The 23562-nt window shown below is 36.1% G+C and overlaps 1 protein-coding gene across 12 annotated transcripts in view; it reads right to left on the reverse strand.

Annotated features, from left to right (window-relative positions):
- Positions 1 to 23562, reverse strand: part of MPDZ (multiple PDZ domain crumbs cell polarity complex component) — a 162245-nt gene that overhangs the window by 112736 nt on the left and 25947 nt on the right. For all 12 annotated transcript variants that reach the window (XM_081790895.1, XM_060609750.3, XM_060609747.3 and 9 more), the window contains exons 2-3: positions 20809 to 20885; positions 17803 to 17969 (exon numbers count right to left, since the gene is read on the reverse strand). In XM_081790895.1, coding sequence (XP_081647021.1) covers positions 17803 to 17969; positions 20809 to 20824 — 183 coding nt within the window. In that variant the 5' untranslated portion in view covers positions 20825 to 20885. The remainder of the gene's footprint in view (positions 1 to 17802; positions 17970 to 20808; positions 20886 to 23562) is intronic.

Genomic DNA, 23562 nt, shown 5'->3' on the forward strand with positions numbered 1-23562 from the left:
TAGGAATCTTTCAAATGGTCATTTTACAATATACAGCAGGCATTATCAATTAATATTTTTTTCAAAAGCAAGATCCGTATGCCAAACTTGATTTTTTTTAATCCTCAACCATGGCAACTTCAATAAAGTCTGCCAGCAGAAGATACACCGCTCAGGTTGAAGCAGATGGCATAATGATTTCTGTGACAGGCTGAGGATCCCACACACCAAGACCTAATGCCTATGGTATGTTTGCACAGGAGAAAAATATTTGGACTTCTGCTACGGTAAGCCAGAATGAACAAATCACATTCCAAGAACACAGAGTTTATCTATATGAAGTTGACTGGTGAAAGAGAAGCTCTGATATCATAGAAGACCACGTATGAAGGCACTCTAAAAGTGAAATTACAGGACCAGAAAAGTACAACACTATGAGAATCATTTAAAAGTATTGAATATCAATTGTTTTCTCCAAATTTGCTAAAGGTTTAACCAATGTCAATAACTGTTCCAAACTCCTCTTGGCCCTTGAGGTCTATGTAAATAGAAGAGCAAGGGTTAAAGAGATTACATATTTAAAAACTATAACCTAATTATACCATTATACAAAAGAGTTGTTTTTAAATGTGCAGATTTGCATTCATAGGAGAAAGCACAAACACACCTTTCAACTCTGCTATAACTGTTTAATAAAATGGCTTTCTGAACTATATATATAATCTTGAAAAACAGGAATGGATCTTACTTGCCTTGACAGACCTGTTCATAGCAGACACAGCATAAATGTTTAATAAAAAAGCTTGACTCCCATCTTGGTTTATAAATATAAAATAAACAGAAGAAAACACAACTATCTGGTGATTTTTATATACAGATAAACAATCTGTATAATTTATGTAAGTTGCTAGTAAACGAGCAAGAGTCACCAAGTAATTATCTGCTCTCTGTTTAAGTTCTGGCTGAGTATTTCAGTCTAAAAGGTCCTTTTGTGTTCTTAGTAAATAGACGGATTAACCTAATTTATGGATTTTAATTAGTGCTAATACCTAAAACATAACTTAAAATGAAGGTTATGTAAATCAGTCAATTGAAAAAGTTGTCAAAGTCTTTGTAAAAAGGCAGGATGAAACACCTCTCAGTTTTTAGAAGTACAGGTGAAGTCCTCTTATAAGATGCAGTCAGAACAGCAATTGGTTGAGTTATCTCAAAACGTCAGACTGAGCAGAAATCATAACAAAGGACAAATACCTAACTTGGAAAGCACTTTGATCCAAAGCATGTATGTATTCATTCACAAGTATCTTGATGCATGAGAGGTCCCCACCGTCTTTCCTGCATGAACTGCACTCAAGTAATATGGCATTATTTTTAATTTCAGTCTCTTTAAGATGGAGCAAGAGTTTGGACACCTGAGAAACCATTTCATTAAAAAACCTCAATGTTTAGAAGATCCTTCTTCGGAATGTTACAGTTTGATCACACCCAATAAATTTACCAACAACTGTTTTCTCAATTCATTTACATAGTCTTTCAAGACAATTTAAGTAAATGTTCATGGAAAAAGTTTTTGCCATAACTTGTATGTTATGTAATGGAGTCACATAGTTACAAAAAAAATTATGACTGGCAGAACAGCTCTAAAAAGGACTCTGACAAATGTACATTTGCCCCCCCAGGTGACACTGCACCCTCAGGTGGCACACAGGACATGTCTGAAGAAATAAGTTGTGCTCTGAGCATCAGTCACTATGCCTTCCAGGACTACTGAAAAGGAAGCCACTCATCTGGAGGTGTTGCTAAGAGAGCTGCTGCTTTTACAATAGCATGCCAGGAAAATAAACAATTCTCTTTCATTCTATATATAATTAAGCCCACCCTGTGGGAATAGCTGTATCAGAGTAACCCTTCCACTGAGATCAATTAGAAAATTTATATAAAGAGCTGTGTGTGAGATCAACTCTGAAGGTGTCAAAAAGAAACAACCACTTCTGCCATATTCTATTCATCAGAAGTAAATCAATAAACCCACCCCACACTCAAAGAGAAGAGATCACACAAAAGCATGAATACCAGATGGCAGGGATTATTGGTGTCCATCCCAGAGGTAGACTACCACAGCGTGTCACAGTAAAACTGCTGAAAGCCAAGACCTAGGGGAGATCTTAAAAGTCACCAGAACAAAAAAGAACCTTATCTTCAGAGAAGAGTAAAACGGACAGCTGACTTTTCAAGTTAATCAATGAAAAACAGAAGACAATAGAATAAAAAAGTACAAAATGACAACAAAAAAAGGTCACCTGAGCATTTTCAGAACACCTTCCCTACACACATACTCACACACAGTGTTGCTTCAGAACTGTACAAGAGAAATGCACAAGTAAATTCTTAGAATTAAAAAAGATCCCTCATGGAATTTCCTTACATTAGCACAAAAGACTGAAGAACACACACACAAAAAAACAAGTTTTAAAAATGTGAGTAGGGGTGTCTGGGTGGCTCAGTCCAGTTGAATGACCGACTCTTGACTTTGGCTCAGGTCATGATCCCAGGTTCGTGGGATCAAGCCCCACATCGGGCTCATGCTGAGTGTGGAGTATGCTTGGGATTCTTTCTCTCTCTCCCTCTGCCCTTCTCCCCTGCTCACACAATGTCTGTCTGTCTGTCTCTCTCTCTCAAATAAAATAAAATAAAATAAAATAAAATAAAATAAAATAACAGGGGCGCCTGGGTGGCTCAGTCAGTTAGGCATCCAATTCTGGATTTCAGCTCAGATCATGATCTCATGGTTCATGCTTAGGATTTTCTCTCTCTCATTCTCTCTCTCTCTGCCCCTCCCCAGCTTGTGCACACATACACTCTCTCTCTCAAAATAAATAAATATACTTAAAATAAATAAATGAAAATAAAAATATGAGTAAATCAATGGTAATATCTTAAAACAATAAATAAAATTTGTGGAGTTTTAAATATAAGTAGAATGAAAGTACATGTCAATTACATAAAAGACACAAGTCGGGTACATGAGGTTGAACTGTACTAAGCTTCTTTCATTTTCCAAGAAGTAGTAAAAGTTCCAATTAAAATAAAATCAAAATAACTTCAGGGTAATATATCTGACAAAGGACTCAGGTCTGGCTTAAAAAAGGAAAACCATTTCACCAAAAAGTTGTGTGGATGGCAAATAGGAACATAAAATATGTTCAGCATTATTATCCATCCTGGAAATGCAAATTAAAAGCACAAATAATATCACTATATATCTATCAGAATGACTGAATAAATAATAGTGGTAACACCAAGTGCTAGTAAGAATGTGGAGAAAATGGATTTCTCCCACATTGCTGGCAGGAATGTGAAATGGTACAGCCCCACTGGCAAAGAGTTAGGCAGTTTCTGAAAAAAAACTAAACATGCATTTACCATACAACATGTCAATTACACCCTTAGGCATTTATTATATAGAAATTAATACTTAACATTCACACAAAAACATGTATGCAATGCTCACAGAAGCTTTATCTACAAAAGTAAAAACCTAGAAACAAACAAAATGTCTCTCAAGAGGTGTACCCCTACCAGCAAATAATATTAAACAACAAAAAAGAATAAAATATTAATATACACAACAACTTGGATAGATCACAAGAGTGTCATGAGTAATGAAAAACATGAGACAATCTCAAAAGGTCACATACATTATGATGATATTTTCATAAAATTCTTGAAATGGTTAAATTATAAAGATGGAAAAAGTTGCCAGAGGACAGGGGTGGTGGCAGGAAGGGAACAGGGTATAACTATTAAGGAGTAGCACAGAGAGATCATTGTGGTGATGAAATAGTACCTAGATTGCGATGGTGGCTCCACAAATGTATGCCAGAGAATGACATGGACTGAAGAAATGGACACACATTGTACCATTATCAGTTTCTTGGTTTTGATATTTTACTAGAATTACCAAGACATCACCCCTGGAGATAACTGGGTGAAGTGCATATAGGACCTCTCTATTATACTGAAAACCTCCTGTGAATTTATAATTATTGTAAGATTTTTTAAAAGTTGACTCTAATAGGCCAAGGATGCTCACTCTAATCTTTAGGGTAACCACTAAAAGAATAATAAAATTAAGTATAAATAGCATGCTAATAGAGGAAGAAGATGAAATAAAAAGTGAACTGGGGGCGCCTGGGTGGCTCAGTTGCTTAATTGTCCCGATCTCACGGCTCAGGTCATGATTTCATGGCTCATGAGTTCAAGCCCCATGTCAGGCTCTGTGCCGACAGCTCAGAGCCTGAAGCCTGCTTCGGGTTCTGTGTCTCCCTCTCTCATTCTGTGTCGCACTCTGTCTCTCAAAAAAGAAAACAAAAGACACCAAATTTTAAATTTTTAAAAGTGAACTAATACCAAAAGGAAAAAAAAATGAATAAACAAGACAAAGAGAAAAAAATAATGAATCAAAATAAAAATTTATCAATAATTGCATTAAATGACTACAATTGCCCCACTGTATAACACAACAAAACAAAATACCTGCTGTTTACCAAAGATATGACTAATAATAAAAAAGATAAAGATGAAAATAGAAAGATCCACCATACATACATCAACCAGAAGAAGCCTGGTACACCTAAACTGGTACCAGGCAAGTGGACTTTAAGGCAAGAAGCATTACTGGAGACAAAGGCAGATGATTCATAGAGATAAAGGGTCAATTCAGTAGAAATAAGACAATCTCAGTCACCTAAAAATATAACCTCAAAACACGTAGGGCATAAGGGCTCAGAATCCAGATGAGAAACAGACAAATCCAAGTCCTAATTAGAGATTATAACACATCTCTCCCAGTAACTAATAGAATGGGGGGGGGGGGGGATTAGTAAGGATATAAAAGATCTGAACAAAATTCTAAATAAATTTGATAGAATCAATATAAAAAAGAAACTATATTCCTAGAAAAGAAAAAAGCAATTAGAAAATCAAAAGCTTTAAAAAAAGATTGCATTTAAAATATAATAAAATTATTTGAAAAAACTGGAATACAACATAGAGTTCAGAAACACTCACATATACATGGCCACATGATTTACTGTGCCAATGTAAGGGAGAAAAGAATGGTCTTTTCAATAAAAGGTTCTGGTTCAAATGGATATTCAAATGGAAAATTAATTCACAAACATACTTTACCTCACAAAACAGCCAAAATTTAGAAGCTAAAGCAAGCTTCTGAGACAAAAATCTCTATATCCTTGGCATAATCAATGATTTAAGTAGGACAAAAAAGGCAGTGTATACACATAAAGGAAAAGTTTTAAAAACTGGACTTTATTAAAATTAAAAAAAACCTTCTTGTCATCAAAACATATAACTAACAGAGTCAAAAGGCAAGACACAAGCAGAAAAAACAAGTTGCAATACAAATATCCAACAAAGAAGTTGTATTCAGGAAACCAAAAAACAAAACAAAACAAAAAAAACAAAACAAAACAACAACAAACTCTTGTAAATCAATAAGACTCACAAACCAATAGAAAAATTGGCAAAAGACTTAAACAGAACTCCACCAAGGAGGATATCAAAATGATCAATAAGCATACACAAAGGTGCTCAATATCATTAATCATCACATGATACTACAACATACCCCCCACAGTGGCTAGAAATGGAAAAAGAGAAATTTAAAGCTGACAGTACCAGCAATGAGGCGGAACAATGAGAATTTTCTTACATTACAGTGAGAACGTAGACCTACAACTTCTTTGGAAAACAATTTGGCAGAATCTACAAATGCTGAAAAAAATACCTTAAGGCCCAGAAATTTCACTCATAAGTAAACATCCAAGAGAAATGTACACTTATAAAGATCAAAGGACATGTGTTAGAATGTTTATGGCAGTTTTGTTTGTAATAGCAAAAAACTGGAAAAAAATTACAATCAACAGAAGAAAGTACAGATATATTCTAGTACATTCATGCAATGAAAAGTGGAAAAGAATTACAGCTACATATAACAACATGAAGAAATATAACAGACACAAAGTGAAGAAAAAGCCAGGAACAAAGCATGTATACTCATATTGTATTTATGTAAAATTCAAATACTTATTCATGGGATAAAAGTCAAAATAGTATATGATCTGACTTCCATGAGAAATCTAAATGAGCCAAACTCACATAATCAGAGAGAAGACTGGTAGTTGCCAGGGGCAGGGAAAATGGGGAGATGCTGATCAAAGGGTACAAACTTCCAGTTATAAGTAAGTAAGTTCTGGGGATCTAATGTACACTGTGGTCACTACAGTTAACAGTACTCTATGGTATATTTGAAAGTGGTGAAGTGAGTAGATCTTAAATGTTTTCATCATACACAAAAAAAGGTTATTACTGAGGTGACAGATGTGTTAACTAGCCTCATTTTTGGTAATCACTTCACAACACACATGTGTATCAAATATCCCTTTGCATATCTTAGACTTATGCAGTTACATGTCAATTTTATCTCACGCAGCCTGGAAAAAAAATAGTGATTCTTTTGGCGTAGAGGATGGGGACTGACTGAGGGGATACAGAGTATGATGGAGTTTTAGTAACTTTCTATACTTTGATTTAGATGAAGAGTTTTATGTGTACATTCCATTTATAAAATACCCATGAGCTATATAGTTTTGCCCTTGACTTTATGTTAATTCTAATGTTTTTTTAAGTTTGCAAGGTAGGTAAGTGCTAAGAACTTGGGGCACTCCAATGACTAATAAAACAACAACAACAACAACAACAACAACAAAACCCTACTTCTCTGAAAGAAAGAAGGTGGTTTGAACAACCTCCATATTATTAAGCTAAATCTCCTGACAGAAACTCAGAATTTAAAGTTCAATTACCAGGCACTCACCTTAAATGAAAGAGAACACAGAAACTAGGTATCTGAAGACGAAGCCAAGACCATTACTGTGATGGATGGCCCTCTGCAGGCTTGATACGGATTCCACTGGCTAATTCCCATCTACAGAAGAAATCCTTCAACAAGTGCTCAAGTCAAGATGAATCCTCAGCACGTGTGTTTTAACCTCTGTAGCATATGTAGATGTTTTCTCCTCAAAGATCATGAATTTTTGCAACTTGTAATCATTTGATTGCACAGCGAATTACAAGAAGAAAAAATAATCATTACGCTATCTAATATTTTTATACTGAAGTATTCTGATCTACCCTGACACAAGGTTGACACAACATGAGGTTTCAAAATTATAATTTTTTTTCAACAATACCTATTCTGTAAAACTAATGTCAATCCAAAAATACTTGAAAAGATCAATGTCTTAAATATTTTGATCATAAAAATATGATCTATGCTCTCAAGTTTAACAAAATAGAATATTCTCAAATATGTAGATTCACTTAACTAATCTGCTACAAAATATTGAAATATTGACTTCTTATGCTCCATCTATTCTGGGTTGTTAACTGAAAATGAAGTTAATATTATTAACTCTGTTTTAAGGCTAGCATCAATCTTTCCAGAAGTACTCGTATAATTGTCTAGAAAAATGATTGCTTAGGACCAAACCAAATTTCCTAAAGCATTTTTATACAGATTATCAAAACCTGTTTATGGTCCTGTTATTTTGACTTATTCTGAATGCTAGAATAGCAATGAGAATACAGTGACCCAAATGCTTATATAATTTGATGGATTCTTCTATCACTTAAAAGCTAAAATATATATATTATCTTGAATTAAGTAAGAAAATGACCACTGCTTTTGCAGTCCTAGTTTTGGTAGACTTTAAACAAATTTATAAACAAATATTGCTAGTTCAATTTCCCAATTTCTGTTTGTTTGTTACTCCTTAATGTAATGAGAAATAAGAAATAAGGCACTCTGGGGAATCTGCCATAACAGGTGCACCTCATAGAAATGCAGACTGTTGTTTTTAATCTGCGCCTTGTTTTTTCTTCTTGCAGAGGAAGAAAAGTGCTTATTTTCTTGTGAACTTACAAAACTGCTGTAAAACACTCTCTGGAACTGATCCCAAACATGAAATGCAAAGACAGACAGGATACCAAGAGTATTCAATGAAATACAGCACCTAAAATGGTAGCAATCAGAGGGAAAAAAATTTTACACATAATAGAACTGCATTTCAAGTTTGGAACCAGGGGAGGCCTCCTTTTCCATAAATCTTTCAGTGAAATACTGATTAGAGCACAACTCTGATGCATTATTGAACAGGCAAACCCTTGCACAGTAATTGATGGTGGCACTCTGATTTAATGATCCTTATTTTTAAAGCTAATTAAAGAAATTGAGTTGCATGTTCAACGGGGATTAGCTTAATGTGACGAGACTATTTTGGACATAAAGTACCTCATAGCTCCTGTATTAAACAAGATACAAAATGGAGCAGCAAATTATAAGATGGTATGGGGGGGGGTATTTTCTGATGGAATCAGCATAATTTCATGTTTTCTATGAAAACTTCTCTTCATTCATTCAAATACTTACTGAGTACCTCAAATGTCCAAGACATTGGGCTCTAGGTAACAGGACAGAAATTAAACATATAAAATGCTTTGTATAATCACTAATATGTTAGATATCCTATAAAATTACTCTGCCAGGCATAGTTAACCCACCTCCTGAGATAGAAAACTTTCTTTTCATAGCTATGAGTTCTTGAATAGCAAGGCATATAGTGGATGAGAATTTACAGATATTCTTAATGTAGCCATTGATGATCATTGGCTGACAAATTTAAAATATAAGGTTATTGAATCTAGAAAATAATCCCTTAACCCAAGAACATTTAGGCAGTCATTCTGAGTAATCAAAATGTAAATTTTCTGCATGTGGAATTTTCTATGTGGATACAAGTACAAAGTTTCAGAGGCACATTTGTCTTACAATTCCCATGTGCTATATAAAAAGGATAAATGATCAACCAGGAAACCCAAGATGAAACACAAAGAAAAAAATGAATTAAAGAGTACCTACGACTCTTCTTGTCTTCTCCCTTTTGATATTTAGAAAGATATATATAAATCATCAAAAATCTACCTAAAGTAATGTGCATTGTTATAGGCCATTAAATGACAAGATCAAGTAACAAAATGGTCAACTTTGTACCTTTATACAACTTCGGTGATGTTGTTAAGTTAAATGAATGGCCACACGGCAAGTTATGCTATTTTATAACGTTTCAGTCTTCATTCAGAGCTGCATCTATGAAAATTTGATTTATTTTTAAAACTACACCACAAAAGATACTAAGTAGGATCAATATACAAGGCATACGGCACTAAAATGTCAGGCTGAGGCATCATAAAGCAGGGGGCTCCATGTGTATTTATAAACTAATTTTTTAAAAGTCTAAATTTCACTAAAATCTTTAGAAATACTCATAGATAAAAAGATTCAAATTCTTCCCTTCGACCCATTTTCCTAAAATATATATGAATACTTGAGTAAAGATTGCAATAGAAACTGAGCTTAAAATAGTCAGTTTAGAACAGTTTTAAACTTTTTTTCATTATTGTTGTAAATTTTATAAAAATAAATTGTATTTATTTATTTATTTATTTAATTGTATTTATGTAAATAAAATTTTTACAGAAATTTTAAGCTTACCATTTAAAGAAAAGTTAGGTTTGGGGCGCCTGGGTGGCGCAGTCGGTTAAGCGTCCGACTTCAGCCAGGTCACAATCTCACGGTCCGTGAGTTCGAGCCCCGCGTCAGGCTCTGGGCTGATGGCTCAGAGCCTGGAGCCTGTTTCCGATTCTGTGTCTCCCTCTCTCTCTGTCCCTCCCCCGTTCATTCTCTGTCTCTCTCTGTCCCACAAATAAATAAAAAAACGTTGAAAAAAAAAATTTTAAAGAAAAGTTAGGTTTAGGCACCTGGATGGCTCAGCAGTTAAATGTCCAACTCTTGGTTTCGGCTCAGGTCATGATCTCATGGTTCATAAGTTCCATGAACCATGGAACCATGTTCTGTGCTGACAGCACAGTCTCCTTGGAATTCTGTCTCCCTCTCTTTCTCTCTCTCTCTCTCTCTCTCTCTCTCTCAAAAGTAAATATTTAAAAAACAAAACAAAATACTAGCTTCACCACTCAACCTCCCTGTGCCTCCATTTCCCTATCCCTTAAAGAAGAAAGGTAACATTATCTACTCCCTCCATCTCCTAGTATCTACCACTTTACAGTATTGTTGTAATGACAAAACGGGTACTTGGAACAGTTCTGGCACACAGTAAGAATTCCATAGCTGTTAATTGCTATGATGTTGACGGTGAAAAGTGGTGCATCTTCCCAATATGGCTAGTAAGAAAAATACAAGGTCTTCAAAGTAACTTCAGTTACTTGGCTAGTTTATTTATATTAAAGATTAGTTCTCTGGCAAGGAAAGATAATCACTGATGTATAACAATTCTGAATTTTCATGAATATTTACATATTCCTTAATCGAGCAATCATTTATTGACCTTGGGTGAAATGTATTAGGCACAAAGCAGTCAAAGATGAACATGACATGGTTTTATCCCAAAAAGCAATAAATGGTCTCCAAACAAATGTGAAATGCACTTAATTCTACAACTCCTTTTTATGCTTGGTGAGAACAAATGGCAAGTGGAATGCAGCATACACACCACGGTCTAGGCATGTGTGTTGATGTGTATTTGCAGAATGTCTTTTCTTTATTTAAATCTCAACACTTCTGTGCTTTCTTAGCAAAAGTTCCAAGGGAAAAAAAATTTAAGGAATGTAGCTTGACCAAAAGTAATATTCTTATCAAAGTATGCTAAAACTTTCTACATTAAAGGGGTGAAGGTATCAAAAATCAGTAAATTAATATATTTTAAATGCCAGGACAAATAGAAATTTAGAATCGAAAACTCAGACGAACAACATGTTAGAATGTTTGTAGTGTTTTTTCTATCGGTCCCACTTTTCCAGAAGACAAATAAAACTGATTCACAGTTCACAGTCTGCTTAGAGAAAAATAAAACAAAACCTTACAGACAAGTATAAATATATGGAAATGGGCACAGGAAGCTGATGTCACTTTGTCACATGGCCTCTCCATCCCACTATTATCCCACCCAGTTCATCTACTTTAAAATCTAGAATATTTTAAAAAGCAGAATGAAAATTCTGTTTTGTATGTAAAAGGTACTCTGATTAAAATCTGGGGGAGAATTTAAGGGAAATGGCCAATCTTCATGAACGTGAATTTACTAAACATTAAGTGCATTTCTCTTTACTAATGCTAATAACTGTTTCTCTAACCTATGTGTTCCTTTATGGAAGAGAACTAAGAGTTTAGGAACAGTGTAAATTAAAAGTAAAAAAGCACTCCGGCTTCAGGGTCAGACGGACTTACATTCTTCCTCTAAATCTACCAAAGACTAATTGTGTGGTCCAGACTAAGCTACATCACCTGTCTCAGCCCCAGTTTCCTCCTGGACACGATGGGGATAATACATACCTCACAGAGCTGAAGGACTAGTTAAATGAGACAAAGTCCACAGCAGTGGAGGGCTTCCTAAAGGCAGTAGCGGTTGTTTTGGTTATAGCTTCAGATGTGGATCAACCTCTCTTGTTCGTAAATTCCTGGGTTAAAAAACTCATTTAGGTTACACCCAGTAAATTTCACATTTTTTCCCTCTTCTCCAAAGACCATTTAACTTTGTCACAAAAACACCATACAATTAGCACCATTTGCTGTTTTAGATACACATGCATACCCAATAGCAAGATGGTGTTGCATTTTAATCCAGCACTGTATAAAAAGCTTGAACAGTGCCTTCTTGCCCAGGATAAAACAAGAATTTTAGTCCCTCAAAGGCTCTATATTTACAAACTTTTGGTTAAAGGAACAAACATTTAAAAGCTGTTATTGTACCAAAAATAAAGTATTTGAAATTCCCACAGTAAATAAACTCTATGGTAAATGTAAAAACATAAGACTCACTCCTTCTCTTTTAACTTCCCCTAGATAATGTATGGTGAAGTCTCAAGAAACAGATACTTTCCTGTTAGGCAGCTGCAATGCTGCAACGCTCTATCATGAAAGTAAAACCATTTCAGGGGTAAGAAAAATATTTTTTCATTTTCACAAGCAACACCAACTTGGAAGAATTCCATTCCATTTTTAGATAATTCCTGTTAATGGGGTCAAGGCATATTTTCTTTCTCTCTGTATTTCCTCCCCCGCCACCACCAAGTCATAACTTAACCCAGGCATTCTTGGGAGACAGCAGTTATTCCCTTTACTGATAGCAAGACTGCAGACGAATCGTCTCCATTTCAGTCTCAAATTAGAAACCGTAGAGAGAGGGGTGATGCTTTTACCATTTATGTAAGCAATAAAGCTGAAGAAACACAGGCATTTCTGCCTTTTTCCATGAATCCTACAAAACTGTATCTTTCTGATTACAAAATGCCCAGTTATCAAAATTCTCGTCTTTCCACCAATCTAAAAAATACAATTGTAAGAAATTACCAGTGCTGCAGATGCCACTGCTTCAAAGCAACATACCTTAACAGGCTGCCCATGAACCTGAGTTAGCAGTCTTACAAATGAGTACCCACAGAATAGTAACTCCTCAAGCATGCCCCTGAATACTTGTGTTTTAGCCAACACCCCCTGCTTACATCGGATATTTGGAAGGGATACTGTGAAATATATACTGACTACTTATTTCTCCAGATTCTCTAAAACGTACCCTCTTTTAAGACAGAGTATCAGAAAAAAAAATTCATAGAATGCAGTACATTTTAGCAGAAGAGCCATCACTAAATTAGGATGGGACACTGTATTCGTAGTGTGTGCTCTTAATGTACTGCATTCTTAGAAAGATGAAAGAAGCATTTCTTTGAACAGTTTATGCATTTTACAATTGTAACTGAAGGTCTTATTTATCAAAATGTCAGTAAAAACTTTACTTTAAATTTACCTTAATTCTGTTACATGTTTTTGCTATAATTTTTAAAATGTGGAAAAACAAAATATATGATGGCTGAATATCGTATTTAAAGAAGTGTTAGAAGTTGATACAATTTTCAACTTGATCCAATGACGTTTGATACAGAATGCTGAGTGCAAAAGAGAAAAGATGATAAACACACATACAACCCTCCCCAGAAAAGCGAAAAAAGCCCACTTAATAAATCCTTCACAATCTGGCTTCTAAGTTTCCTCCCTTGCCAAGAGCCCACACATAGGCTACTGCCCTGATAACATACATCTCTAGCTGATTCTGTATCAAGGTCTCAACCTCAGCATTACACATATTACAAACCCAGCAATTCTTTGTTTTAGGAAGCTGTGCTATGCGTTTGAGCAATGTTTAACAATATCCCTGATGTCTGTCCACTTACATGCCAGTAGCATGCCCCAACCACCCCCAAGTTACAATAGTCAAAAATGTCTCCACATATTGCTGTACAACCCCTAGAGAGAGAGAGAATGTGAAATCACCTTCACTTGAGAACAACTCCTCTATTCCCTTGTAAACACTGTTTCCTCTACCTGAAATAATTTCCCCTATCACTGCAGAAAACCCCTACTCACTTTTCAGATCCGTCTTACATGTTCCCTCCAATGCAAAGTTTTCTTTCAAAGTCAAAGTTAATAATTCCTTCTTCTTATACCTCTCGCTTTCTCATTTAGTTACATAAAATGCATGTATGTTCTTCCCCCTTCTATATAATGAGAACCTTCATCTTATTTATTCATTGTATTTTTATCGACTTTATTACTAAATGATTATAAGTCTTCTATAAAAGCATCCATGAGATAACCCTCCAATTGCCAAGGAAAATCTGGCTCACAGATTGATGTCTCACACTGAGCAATATATAACCCTCCAGCTCTCTCTTTATATGTATACAATTGTTATTGCTGCCTTTGCTCCTGGGAAATGGAAATTAAATAATACTCAACTTGAGTAAACCAAGGTCGTTGGAATATCTAGTTCTCTGATGTTTATATTTGGTCTTTATTTAGATTTACCTTTGAATCACCCATTAGTCAATACATTTTGCCATGAGAGTTGTTCCAAATTCTTTTCTGGGAATGTGAATAGGTAAAATTTAAGAACACGGAAATACAAGACAAAATTTTTATACCATGAAGACTATATTTCAAATAAAAAAGGAGCCAATTATTCTAATCAACATTGAACAATAATTTCCAACATGATTCTACATGTCCAATTATTTCAAGACATGTCATAAAGTTTCCAAAGAAAACTTAGAAAAATCCTGGCTTCATTTTGTGTGTGTATATATACACTTTATGCATTTAGATGCTATGTATATAAGCCAACACTTTTCTGGAAAAAAGGTGAAGAACAAGGAGCCTTGAAATATCAAACAACAAAAACAACAGCAAAATAACAGAATATCATACTCCAAAAAAAGCCAGAAATCATAGACATGGAGAAACCTCCAGAATATACTGTGCCCTGAGGCTCGCTTCCCTGTATCAGCAGCATTTGTAACCTGAATTATCCACATCATTTTTTGGTCTTGGCTGCCATAGCTTAAAAAAACAAAATCGCAGCAATGCCGATTTCAAGGTACTAGTCCTAAATTTCCACTGAAAGTAATAATTTTAATTCACGGTTTTTGTACAATAACTCTGGGTAAAAAGGCATTTAATTTCACGTCTATGGTCAGCTCATCAGGCAAGGCAATTAATTAATCAGGAAAGCAGTATCCACCTCTACTGGACTGGAGAAACATCACAGAATAAATATGCAAATCCAACACCCTCATGGCTGACAAGTTTCTATTATTAAACTGCGAACGTGTTTATTTCCCCCACAATAGCTGGATTTCTGTCGTGAATACGCGGTGAGCCCTGCAGTGATTAGCTGTGATGACTAGGTGACAGTGAGGACACTACTTGAGAATTTGCATCTGACAGATCACTGACACACAGTCACAGCTCTTTTTCTCCCTTCTCTTCACTTAAACAGGAATCATGCAATAGGAAAAGAACTGGAGCTATTAGAGATTATTCAGGTTTAATAGCACACATCCTTTTAGCTGGCGGTTAGAACAATACACAATGTGGCAGAGTTAAACAGAGGCATCAATTATGCTCTCAGACCTGTTAATATTTTTGACAATATTTAAATAGCACATCCCTTCAGGGCATGGCTTTTTTGCCCTCTCAGTTACACACCTGTCAAGTGTTTAATTTGCCAAAGGGAAACAGTTTGATTTCTAAGGGCAGTCTTAATACTGAAGAAGCAAATTGGAAAAATTACACATTATTGAATGGAAGTAATGAGAAGGATCTGAGGGGAACAAATAGTTGGCTTAATTCAACATGGCATGTCAGCATCTGTCATTAACGCAACAATATGATCATGTTCTCCAATATGCTGCACATACCTCGGGCTTTTCAATTATTCACTCCTTTCGCTTTCTAAAAGGTAGGAGAAATGATGGTGGAGTAAAGTTGAAGGAGTCAAATTTTTTGGTAATACTAAAAAAGATGGAGACAATAACTTGTACCTGTTGTGCACATAAAACTATACATCTAAAACATAATGCAGTCAGACTGGTATAGCTACTGGTTTAAAAGCACAAATTTAACTCCTAGGTTCATTAATATTAAATAACAATTATTTATACATTAGCAGTGGGTAAGCTACATAGAAAATTTAATTCTAGCATGATGAAGCCTATAATATTTATGTTTAAACTTTAAAATAGAAAACAATACAAGGTTTTAAAATTTACTCTACTCATGTAAGAAAAACACTGGTTCCACAAACACATGAAATTGAGTTAGTCAGAATGAAGAATGAAGCGAGGAGTCGCAAAAACTGTGAGAGAAATCAATGGTATTTGCCAAAATTAAACTCTTGACTTACAGGGGCCACGTTTCTACCCTTGCGGGGAAAAAAAGATGTGAGACAGGCCGCAGAGTTAAAAAAAAGGGAGAAGACTGTACCTCGGGAGCCTAGAAAACCGAGTTCTAGTTCTGGCTCTGCCCTTACAAGCAAGTAACTACAACTCACTAAGTAGTTGAAATAAGCAGGGTATGGACCAGTTCGTTTCCTGGGTCCCTTTCAGTATTTGAAGAGACCAACTAGCCAAAAGTCCAAAGGCACGTGAGACATGCCCATAGAATTTCCAAACCTCACAATGTACTGAGTCTTGAAATATATCCGTATCTATCACTAATGAACAAGATCACACTCTCTTTAGTCGCAGACTGTCTGGCTTGGTAACAGTTTGCTCAAGGGTTTCCAGGGAGATTTCAGCTGAATCACGTGGGACCCAAAGTTTCGGAGCCCGTATCCAACTTCTATTTGGAGATGGTAGAACAGGGTCAACAAGCAGAGCCGTTTCTGCCCTCCTTTTGGAGCTGGCAGGGATATTTCCAGTTATCTCACTGGATTAGTGGTATTTCCTAACACACTAGTACTTTCTGTTTCAACATTTCCTCTCATTCTATTCATATTTTCACATAATATAATAGGGGAGAAGATACCTGTTCAACTTCTTCACTCTCTCTGAAAAACCAGATAATCTTCCTCATCATAATTACACTTCTATTCAGGACACTGATCTCTCTAAACTCTTGCCCATTCATTCTGAAATGGGAGTACCTAAAACCAATCTTTACAATAACTTGCAAAAAAAAAAAAAAAAACTACATATAATAAAACACACCTTTTTCTTAAATCATGATCATGACTTTTAAAATCACTAAGTAGACATTCACTAGAGAAGACTATTTTTTTTTTAATTCTTTCTTTCTTTCTTTTCTTTCCTTTTGCTACCGAAATATCTAGATTAAGAAGTGATGTGACATTAAATAAATTCCTTCCCTATTGCTACTATTTGTTCTTTTTGCATCTGGCACATTTGTTTTTAGCTAGAGCTATTCTTTCACTGAACTATGAAACTAGTCTTCAAATTTCATTTTTAACCTTTTAATAAAAGGTAAAATACCTGTTAGCAATCCGTCCATGGTAATTCAATTAATGCTAAAACCATCAGAATGAAAATTAACTTAGGTTGAAAGCATGAGGAGATTGACTTGAAACGATGTAAGGATAAAAACCATTTTAAAAACATTTTGTTAAAAAACCTGAGAAATGATTATTAAATTAAGTTCAAAGAACATCTAACTTGAGTGCTCATTCTGTCATTGCAATGTTTCGATTTTAATATAAATGCTAGGAAATTTTAAAGCTCTTAATTTTTACAGAAAAAAAAACAGTGTTACATTTAGAAGTTCTAATGTTTATCACCATCTGATGCTGTCATTGAAGCAATTGCTACTTACACTCTTATAAGAAGTGAGAATTGCAATTCCTCTAACTGATGACAATGTAATTATTTCTTTTACTGTCAAAATAGAGGTGATTTCCCTTCCTCACACACATGATTACACATGCAAATCCAGGCTTATCTGAAATCTCATAAGCGTGCTGAATGTCTGAATCTGAAGACACAGGATCAGGTGAACAAAAAGTCTTAATGGGAAGGGAAACCAAGTCTACGGCCATCTACCCTACACTTATTTTTATCATCCCCTCCTCCTGTAAGGACTCACACTTCAGCATCCACACAGCTTTCAACACAATGTCATATCATCTACAATATACAGCAACAACCATTACAAAAATAACTAGAGGGGTGAAAAGTCACAGTGAATCTGAATGTCTCATTTGGAGGTTTAAATGACTTCATTAACTATTCATTAACACATTCAAAAATCAGCCTTTCAGAAAAACACAAGACTTTCATGAGATCCTTGCCATGAATGCCTGTTTCAGGAGCATCGTGTCTTACCTGGTCTTTCAGCTGCTGTACTGAAGTCTGAAGGTTCAGAATCTGACTGAAGAGCGGGCTCTGCAAGACTGACTTTAGAAGGCTCAGTTTGTCTTCATTCGCTACATCCCCGCGTTCTCGCAGCTTGGCTTGTAAACGCTCTGCGGCCTGCAGGGCCCGATTTTTGTCTAAATCAAAGGGCAGCAGGTCATTAACAAGATTCGAAAGACACACATCAAACCATGCTTACAGAAATCCTAACACTACTCCTTTCAAGACCATAAAATAGACTCAGCACAAAAGGGACCATAATATGTCCCTATAAACGTATCCTTCAAACCTTCAAGTCTCCGGTAAGACAATCTGTGTGAAAGCAGAGAACTGGGTATAGTGTATGCTCCATGCAACTACTTGTAAACTATGGAAACCAATTCAGATGAAGTACAGTTGAATTCCGGTGCCAAGTGTCAGCTCTTATACAAACTACTGAAAACTAACCACTTTGTGATCTTGCAAATGCTGGTGTTATTACTTTTTAAAAGATATTATTTACATTCAAGAAAAATTAGAAATATAACCAATAAGTGGATGCAGACAATGTCACTGATGAGCAAAACATCCAAAATATGACAGTCTCATATATTAAGGAACAAATATTCTATACTTGAGAATTTACTTGAGAATATATCACAACAATGTATAACCCTTCAAAAACACTGCTTTTTAAAATGTTTTTATTTATTTTTGAGAGAGAGAAAGACACAGAATGTGAGCAGGAGATGGCCACAGAGAGAGAGAGGGAGACACAGAATCCGAAGCGGGCTCCAGGTTCTAAGCTACCAGCACAGAGCCCAATGCGGGACTCGAACTCACCAACAGTAAGATCAGATCTGAGCCGAAGTCAGATGCTTAACCGACTGAGCCACCCAGGCGCCCCTAAAAACACTACTTTTTAATCCTTTAAATGTCTTTCCCTAAAATTAAATAGCATATTCATATAGGCATCAAGGCAAAATAATTCAAATGTTTATCAATCACCCTATGTCAGGCATAAAGTTGCAAAAGTAAGTATTTTGAATCAGTGTATCCCTAGTAACCCTACCTACCGGCCCTAATCCCTACCATTTTACATGCATGCTACTACCAGATGGTGAGTTTCTATGACAAATAACAGTTAAAAACATCTCCCTTAGGATGCCTGGGAGGCTCAGTTGGTTAAGCGTCCAGCTCTTGGTTTCAGATCAGGTCACGATCTCACTGTTCATGAGATTGAGCCCTGCATCAAGCCCTGACAGTGCAGAGCCTGCTTGGGATTCTCTTTCTCCTTCTTTCTGCCCCTCCCCCATGCAAGCACACTTGCTCTTTCTGTCTCTCAAAATAAATAAATAAACATTTAAAAAACAAAAAATCAAAACATCTCCCTAAAACTATCTCTCACTCTCTCACAAATGAACCCAAATTTGTTTTAAAGGAATAGAGACTACTCAAATATATGTTCTAACGGATTCATCATGGTAATAAGTGTACCTATTAACATTCATTTGCTGTATTATAGTAATCAAAGAGTGTGATCACCACAGACACTTTCTATAGCACCAAATGTGAGGTTACACAGAAATGGGGAAATTAAGGCATGAATTATTATTGACCATGAGGTCACACACATACTCAAATTTAAACAAACAGTATTTACCCTTGCACATAATTTTACAAAGTATAATAAAGACAGGAGAATTTTATTCTAGGCTTATTTCCCATGGGATCTCAGAATACAAATCTAGTATTAATTTCCATGTCAATTCTCAGAAAGTATACAGATCAGTAATAACTTACAAAATAAAGATTGGAAGGGGACAGCTTAAATAATTCTGTATTTCCCCTTTGCTATCCACTTTTTTATCAGAGACTCTGGTTTGTGGACTAGTAGTCTTTATGGTGTGTGACTTTACCACAAAATAAGATGAGGGAAATACACACCCATGCATTTTCATCACTGGCACAGCACATTACGAACAAAAGTCATAGTCATGATCCCATCTATCACAAAGACAGCTCCTTCTCCTTTCCCTGCTACCTACTCTCATCCTACTCCCCAAACCATGCAGGTATCAAGGCACCAGCCACAATCATAAAGGCACCAGGGTGAAATTCAGATACCTTCCGATAATCATACCCAAAGACTTCCCTGGAAAATATGAGGCACTGGGCCATCAGACAAGGGATGGGTATACCTGATATACCTCAAACAATTTCTACAAACTAGCTTCTGTAAAACTAAAGATCAGTGAAAAATAGACTAACACATGAATTTGGATATTTCAACCTAAATTATCTCATGCAGAAATTAAACTGCCTTAAACTGTCACTAAATGTTTGTTACTGTTATTGTTCATCATCAACTTAAAAGCAAAGTTCAGTAGTATTTCAACTGCCACAAATAAAGCAGGCATTGAGCTTCTTTCAATATTAAAAATACTGTTAAACTTTCTGGTGCTACCCATACACAACCATTAACCAGAAGTGGGTCCATAAATCAACTAGGTTTACATTAAACTACGGTTTCATTAAATTTCTCATAATTGATAGAACGTTTCATATGGCTTTATCTTTTGCTTAAAAATGAGGTATTTGTATAACACTTCAGATTAAATCATCCAAATACAGAAACACATTACCCTGGTATAATTCTAGTGGATACAAACTTGTAAAAACTTTAAGTCAAAATCCTGCTATGTAGAAAAACCATTTCAAAGATCCCAATGGACAAAGGTTTGATTTTTATAAAAATAAGAAAGAATAGGGGCACCTGGGTGGCTCAATCAGTTAAGTGTCCCACTTGAACTCAGGTCATGATCTCATGGTCTGTGAGTTCGAGCCCCACGTCAGGCTCTGTGCTGATAGCTCAGAGCCTGGAGCCTGCTTTGAATTCTGTGTCTCCCTCTCTCCCTGCCCCTCCCCCATTCACACTCTGTCTCTCTCTAGAGAATAAACATTAAAAAAATAAGAAGAAGAAAGAATAGGTCTTACCTATAGTTTCTAACATGTTTTTCCAAATTTCAGCGTTCTTCTCTACACTGATTTTAAACAGCAACTAAAACAGAACTCTGGGGAGAAAAAATAAAATGGAATGGTTATGTTTTACCACAACTTTAAAACTATATACTTTAAAAAGTACTTGATGCTACTATAATTCCTTTGATCATTAAAATCTTATTGATTTAACTTAAGATAGTTTTCTATGTAGGAAAAAGTAATCATTTTTGGACTTACTCAAAATTACAGTTGCAGGTAACACTAGCATAGTAAAGTAAAAGGCATACAATCTGTTTTAAATAGAGTGATAGATGTACCCAAAATATTTTAATTTAATGTTTATTTATTTTATTTTTTTAATGTTTATTTATTTTTGAGAGAGAGAGAGAGACAGAATGAGAGTGGGTTGGGGCAGAGAGAGAGGGAGGCACAGAATCCAAAGCAAGCTCCAGGCTCCGAGCTGTCAGCACAGAGCCTGACGCGGAGCTCGAACTCACGAGCTGTGAGATCATGACCTGAGCCGAAGTCGGTTGCTCAACCGACTGAGCCACCCAGGTGCCTCTATTTATTTTGGAGGGGGGCAGAGAGAGAGAGAGACACATAGAATCCAAAAGCAGGCTCCAGACCCCAAGCTGCCAGCACAGAGCTACTGGCACAGAGCCTGACACAGGGCCCTAACCCACAGTCCGTGAGATCATGACCTCAGCCGAAGTCGGACACCTAACCAACTGACCCACGCAGGCGCCCCCAAAATATTTTTTTTTTTTTTTTTTTTTAACGTTTATTTATTTTTGAGACAGAGAGAGACAGAGCATGAACGGGGGAGGGGCAGAGAGAGAGGGAGACACAGAATCGGAAACAGGCTCCAGGCTCTGAGCCATCTGCCCAGAGCCTGACGCGGGGCTCGAACTCACGGACCGCGAGATCGTGACCTGAGCCGAAGTCGGACGCTTAACCGACTGAGCCACCCAGGCGCCCCCCAAAATATTTCTTTAAGAACGTCTCAACACAGCCCACTATAATCTTGGATTCACTTACAGATTCTCACCCACAGAGTAAGGACATACTTGGCTTGGCATGGGAAATTCTGTGGGGAAGAACATTAAAACTTAAAAAGCAGAAGATGTGATATTGCCCTTGACTACTCATAGTCTTAACTGGGGAGACAATATACGCATACCAATTAGAAATGAACTATGACACTCAAAGAATATGTGAACCACGGGGAGCTAATACATTAAATCATGAATGAAATGCTGAATAAAAGAGAGCACAGTGTTAAATGGAAGAAGGGTTTTCAAAGGTTTTCAAAATACCCTCCTGATTATATTCTCTTCTCCCTCAATCAAAATAAACCTTCTCGACTCCTTCAACTCACACAGACTCATCTTTCTCTGAAAATATTTACCTAGACTCTTTAAAGTACCAGCTACAGATTTCCAATGACAATGTCCATATCACTTACCACATCTACTGTTTGCTAACCACATCTCCTCCAACAATTTATAAATCTTCTCCATAGTCACACCTATCCTCTGCCTTGCAGAAAACCCTCATCCACTCCTTCAAGGGAGAAAAAAAAAACCTACAACCAGACTTCCTCACTTTTGGAAGATGAAACAGGATTTGTCTGAGAAGGAACAAGCCATCCCTGTTGTCTCTTTAACAGAAAATGCATCCGGAAAAAAATGAAGTATGTGATGTACGTGAGCAGACATATAGACCACCAACGCTTGTAATTAGCTCTGTGTGATAACAGGGAACAGTTCTTATCGACTGTCCTGGCCCCAATTTAGAATATACTATTGAAACCATCAAGTCCACTTCCAATAGTCAAATAGCTCAACTACTAGCACTTGTTTTATAAAATGCCCTGGTGTCAAATGAGAACATCCCAGCTCTAACGTGGAATTGAACCCTAAATCACAGTACAGGCCTGTGCCAGGGGCCCATCATCCAAACCTCCGTTTCCTAGAAAACTTAATCAGTGGGTATAGTGTGATAAATGAGATAAATAAGGTATACAAATTTCCAAGAGTATAACTCATAACTATAAAATATATATTCAGGAACAAGGCTGAGCCCACACAGGTGAGCATTTATGCACTGCATGGTTTCATGGGGAAAAATACAGGGCGATCTCTAAAATAAGCTCGTCATATTTTTATCCTAACTTACAAGGACACGTCATACAATAGTATACTATTAGGTCCACCCTCAAAAACTTACCAACTTCTGACAATTAACAAATAAAAGTAAAGATACCCCAATATAAAGAAGGTCTATAATTGATATATGTCCAAGAGGAAGCATGATAGTAATGAAACTGCATGAACTAGGGAGTCTGATAACCTGAATTAATATTTCAGCTTGACCATTTACCAGCTATAGGTCCTTGTTAAGTCACTTATCTATCTTTACTGAACTAGAAAACTCTAACTGCAAATGAGTGACACTCAAAGTTTTGAAAGGAAAAAACTATATACACGAGTGTTTGGTATGCACAATATAGTTAGCTCTATCTTCTTCCCCCTTTGAAAAATTAACTCTGAAAGACAGGCAGTATTGATGACGTGGAACAGGTGGTAGCCTGTGGATTTACAGACCCAGTGATGTATGAGGAGTCTACAGAGAAAGTACAGAGTAAGCAGTTCCCTACTGAGAAAAACACTGACATTCCAAAGTTGAACCTCAAGTCAGTTATGTGGAAAGAGAATTACTTTCTTTTCCCCAGAGCAACTCTTATCA

This window comes from Panthera onca, chromosome D4 (genome assembly GCF_046562875.1).
Source record: "Panthera onca isolate mPanOnc1 chromosome D4, mPanOnc1 haplotype 2, whole genome shotgun sequence".
NCBI lineage: Eukaryota > Metazoa > Chordata > Mammalia > Carnivora > Felidae > Panthera > Panthera onca.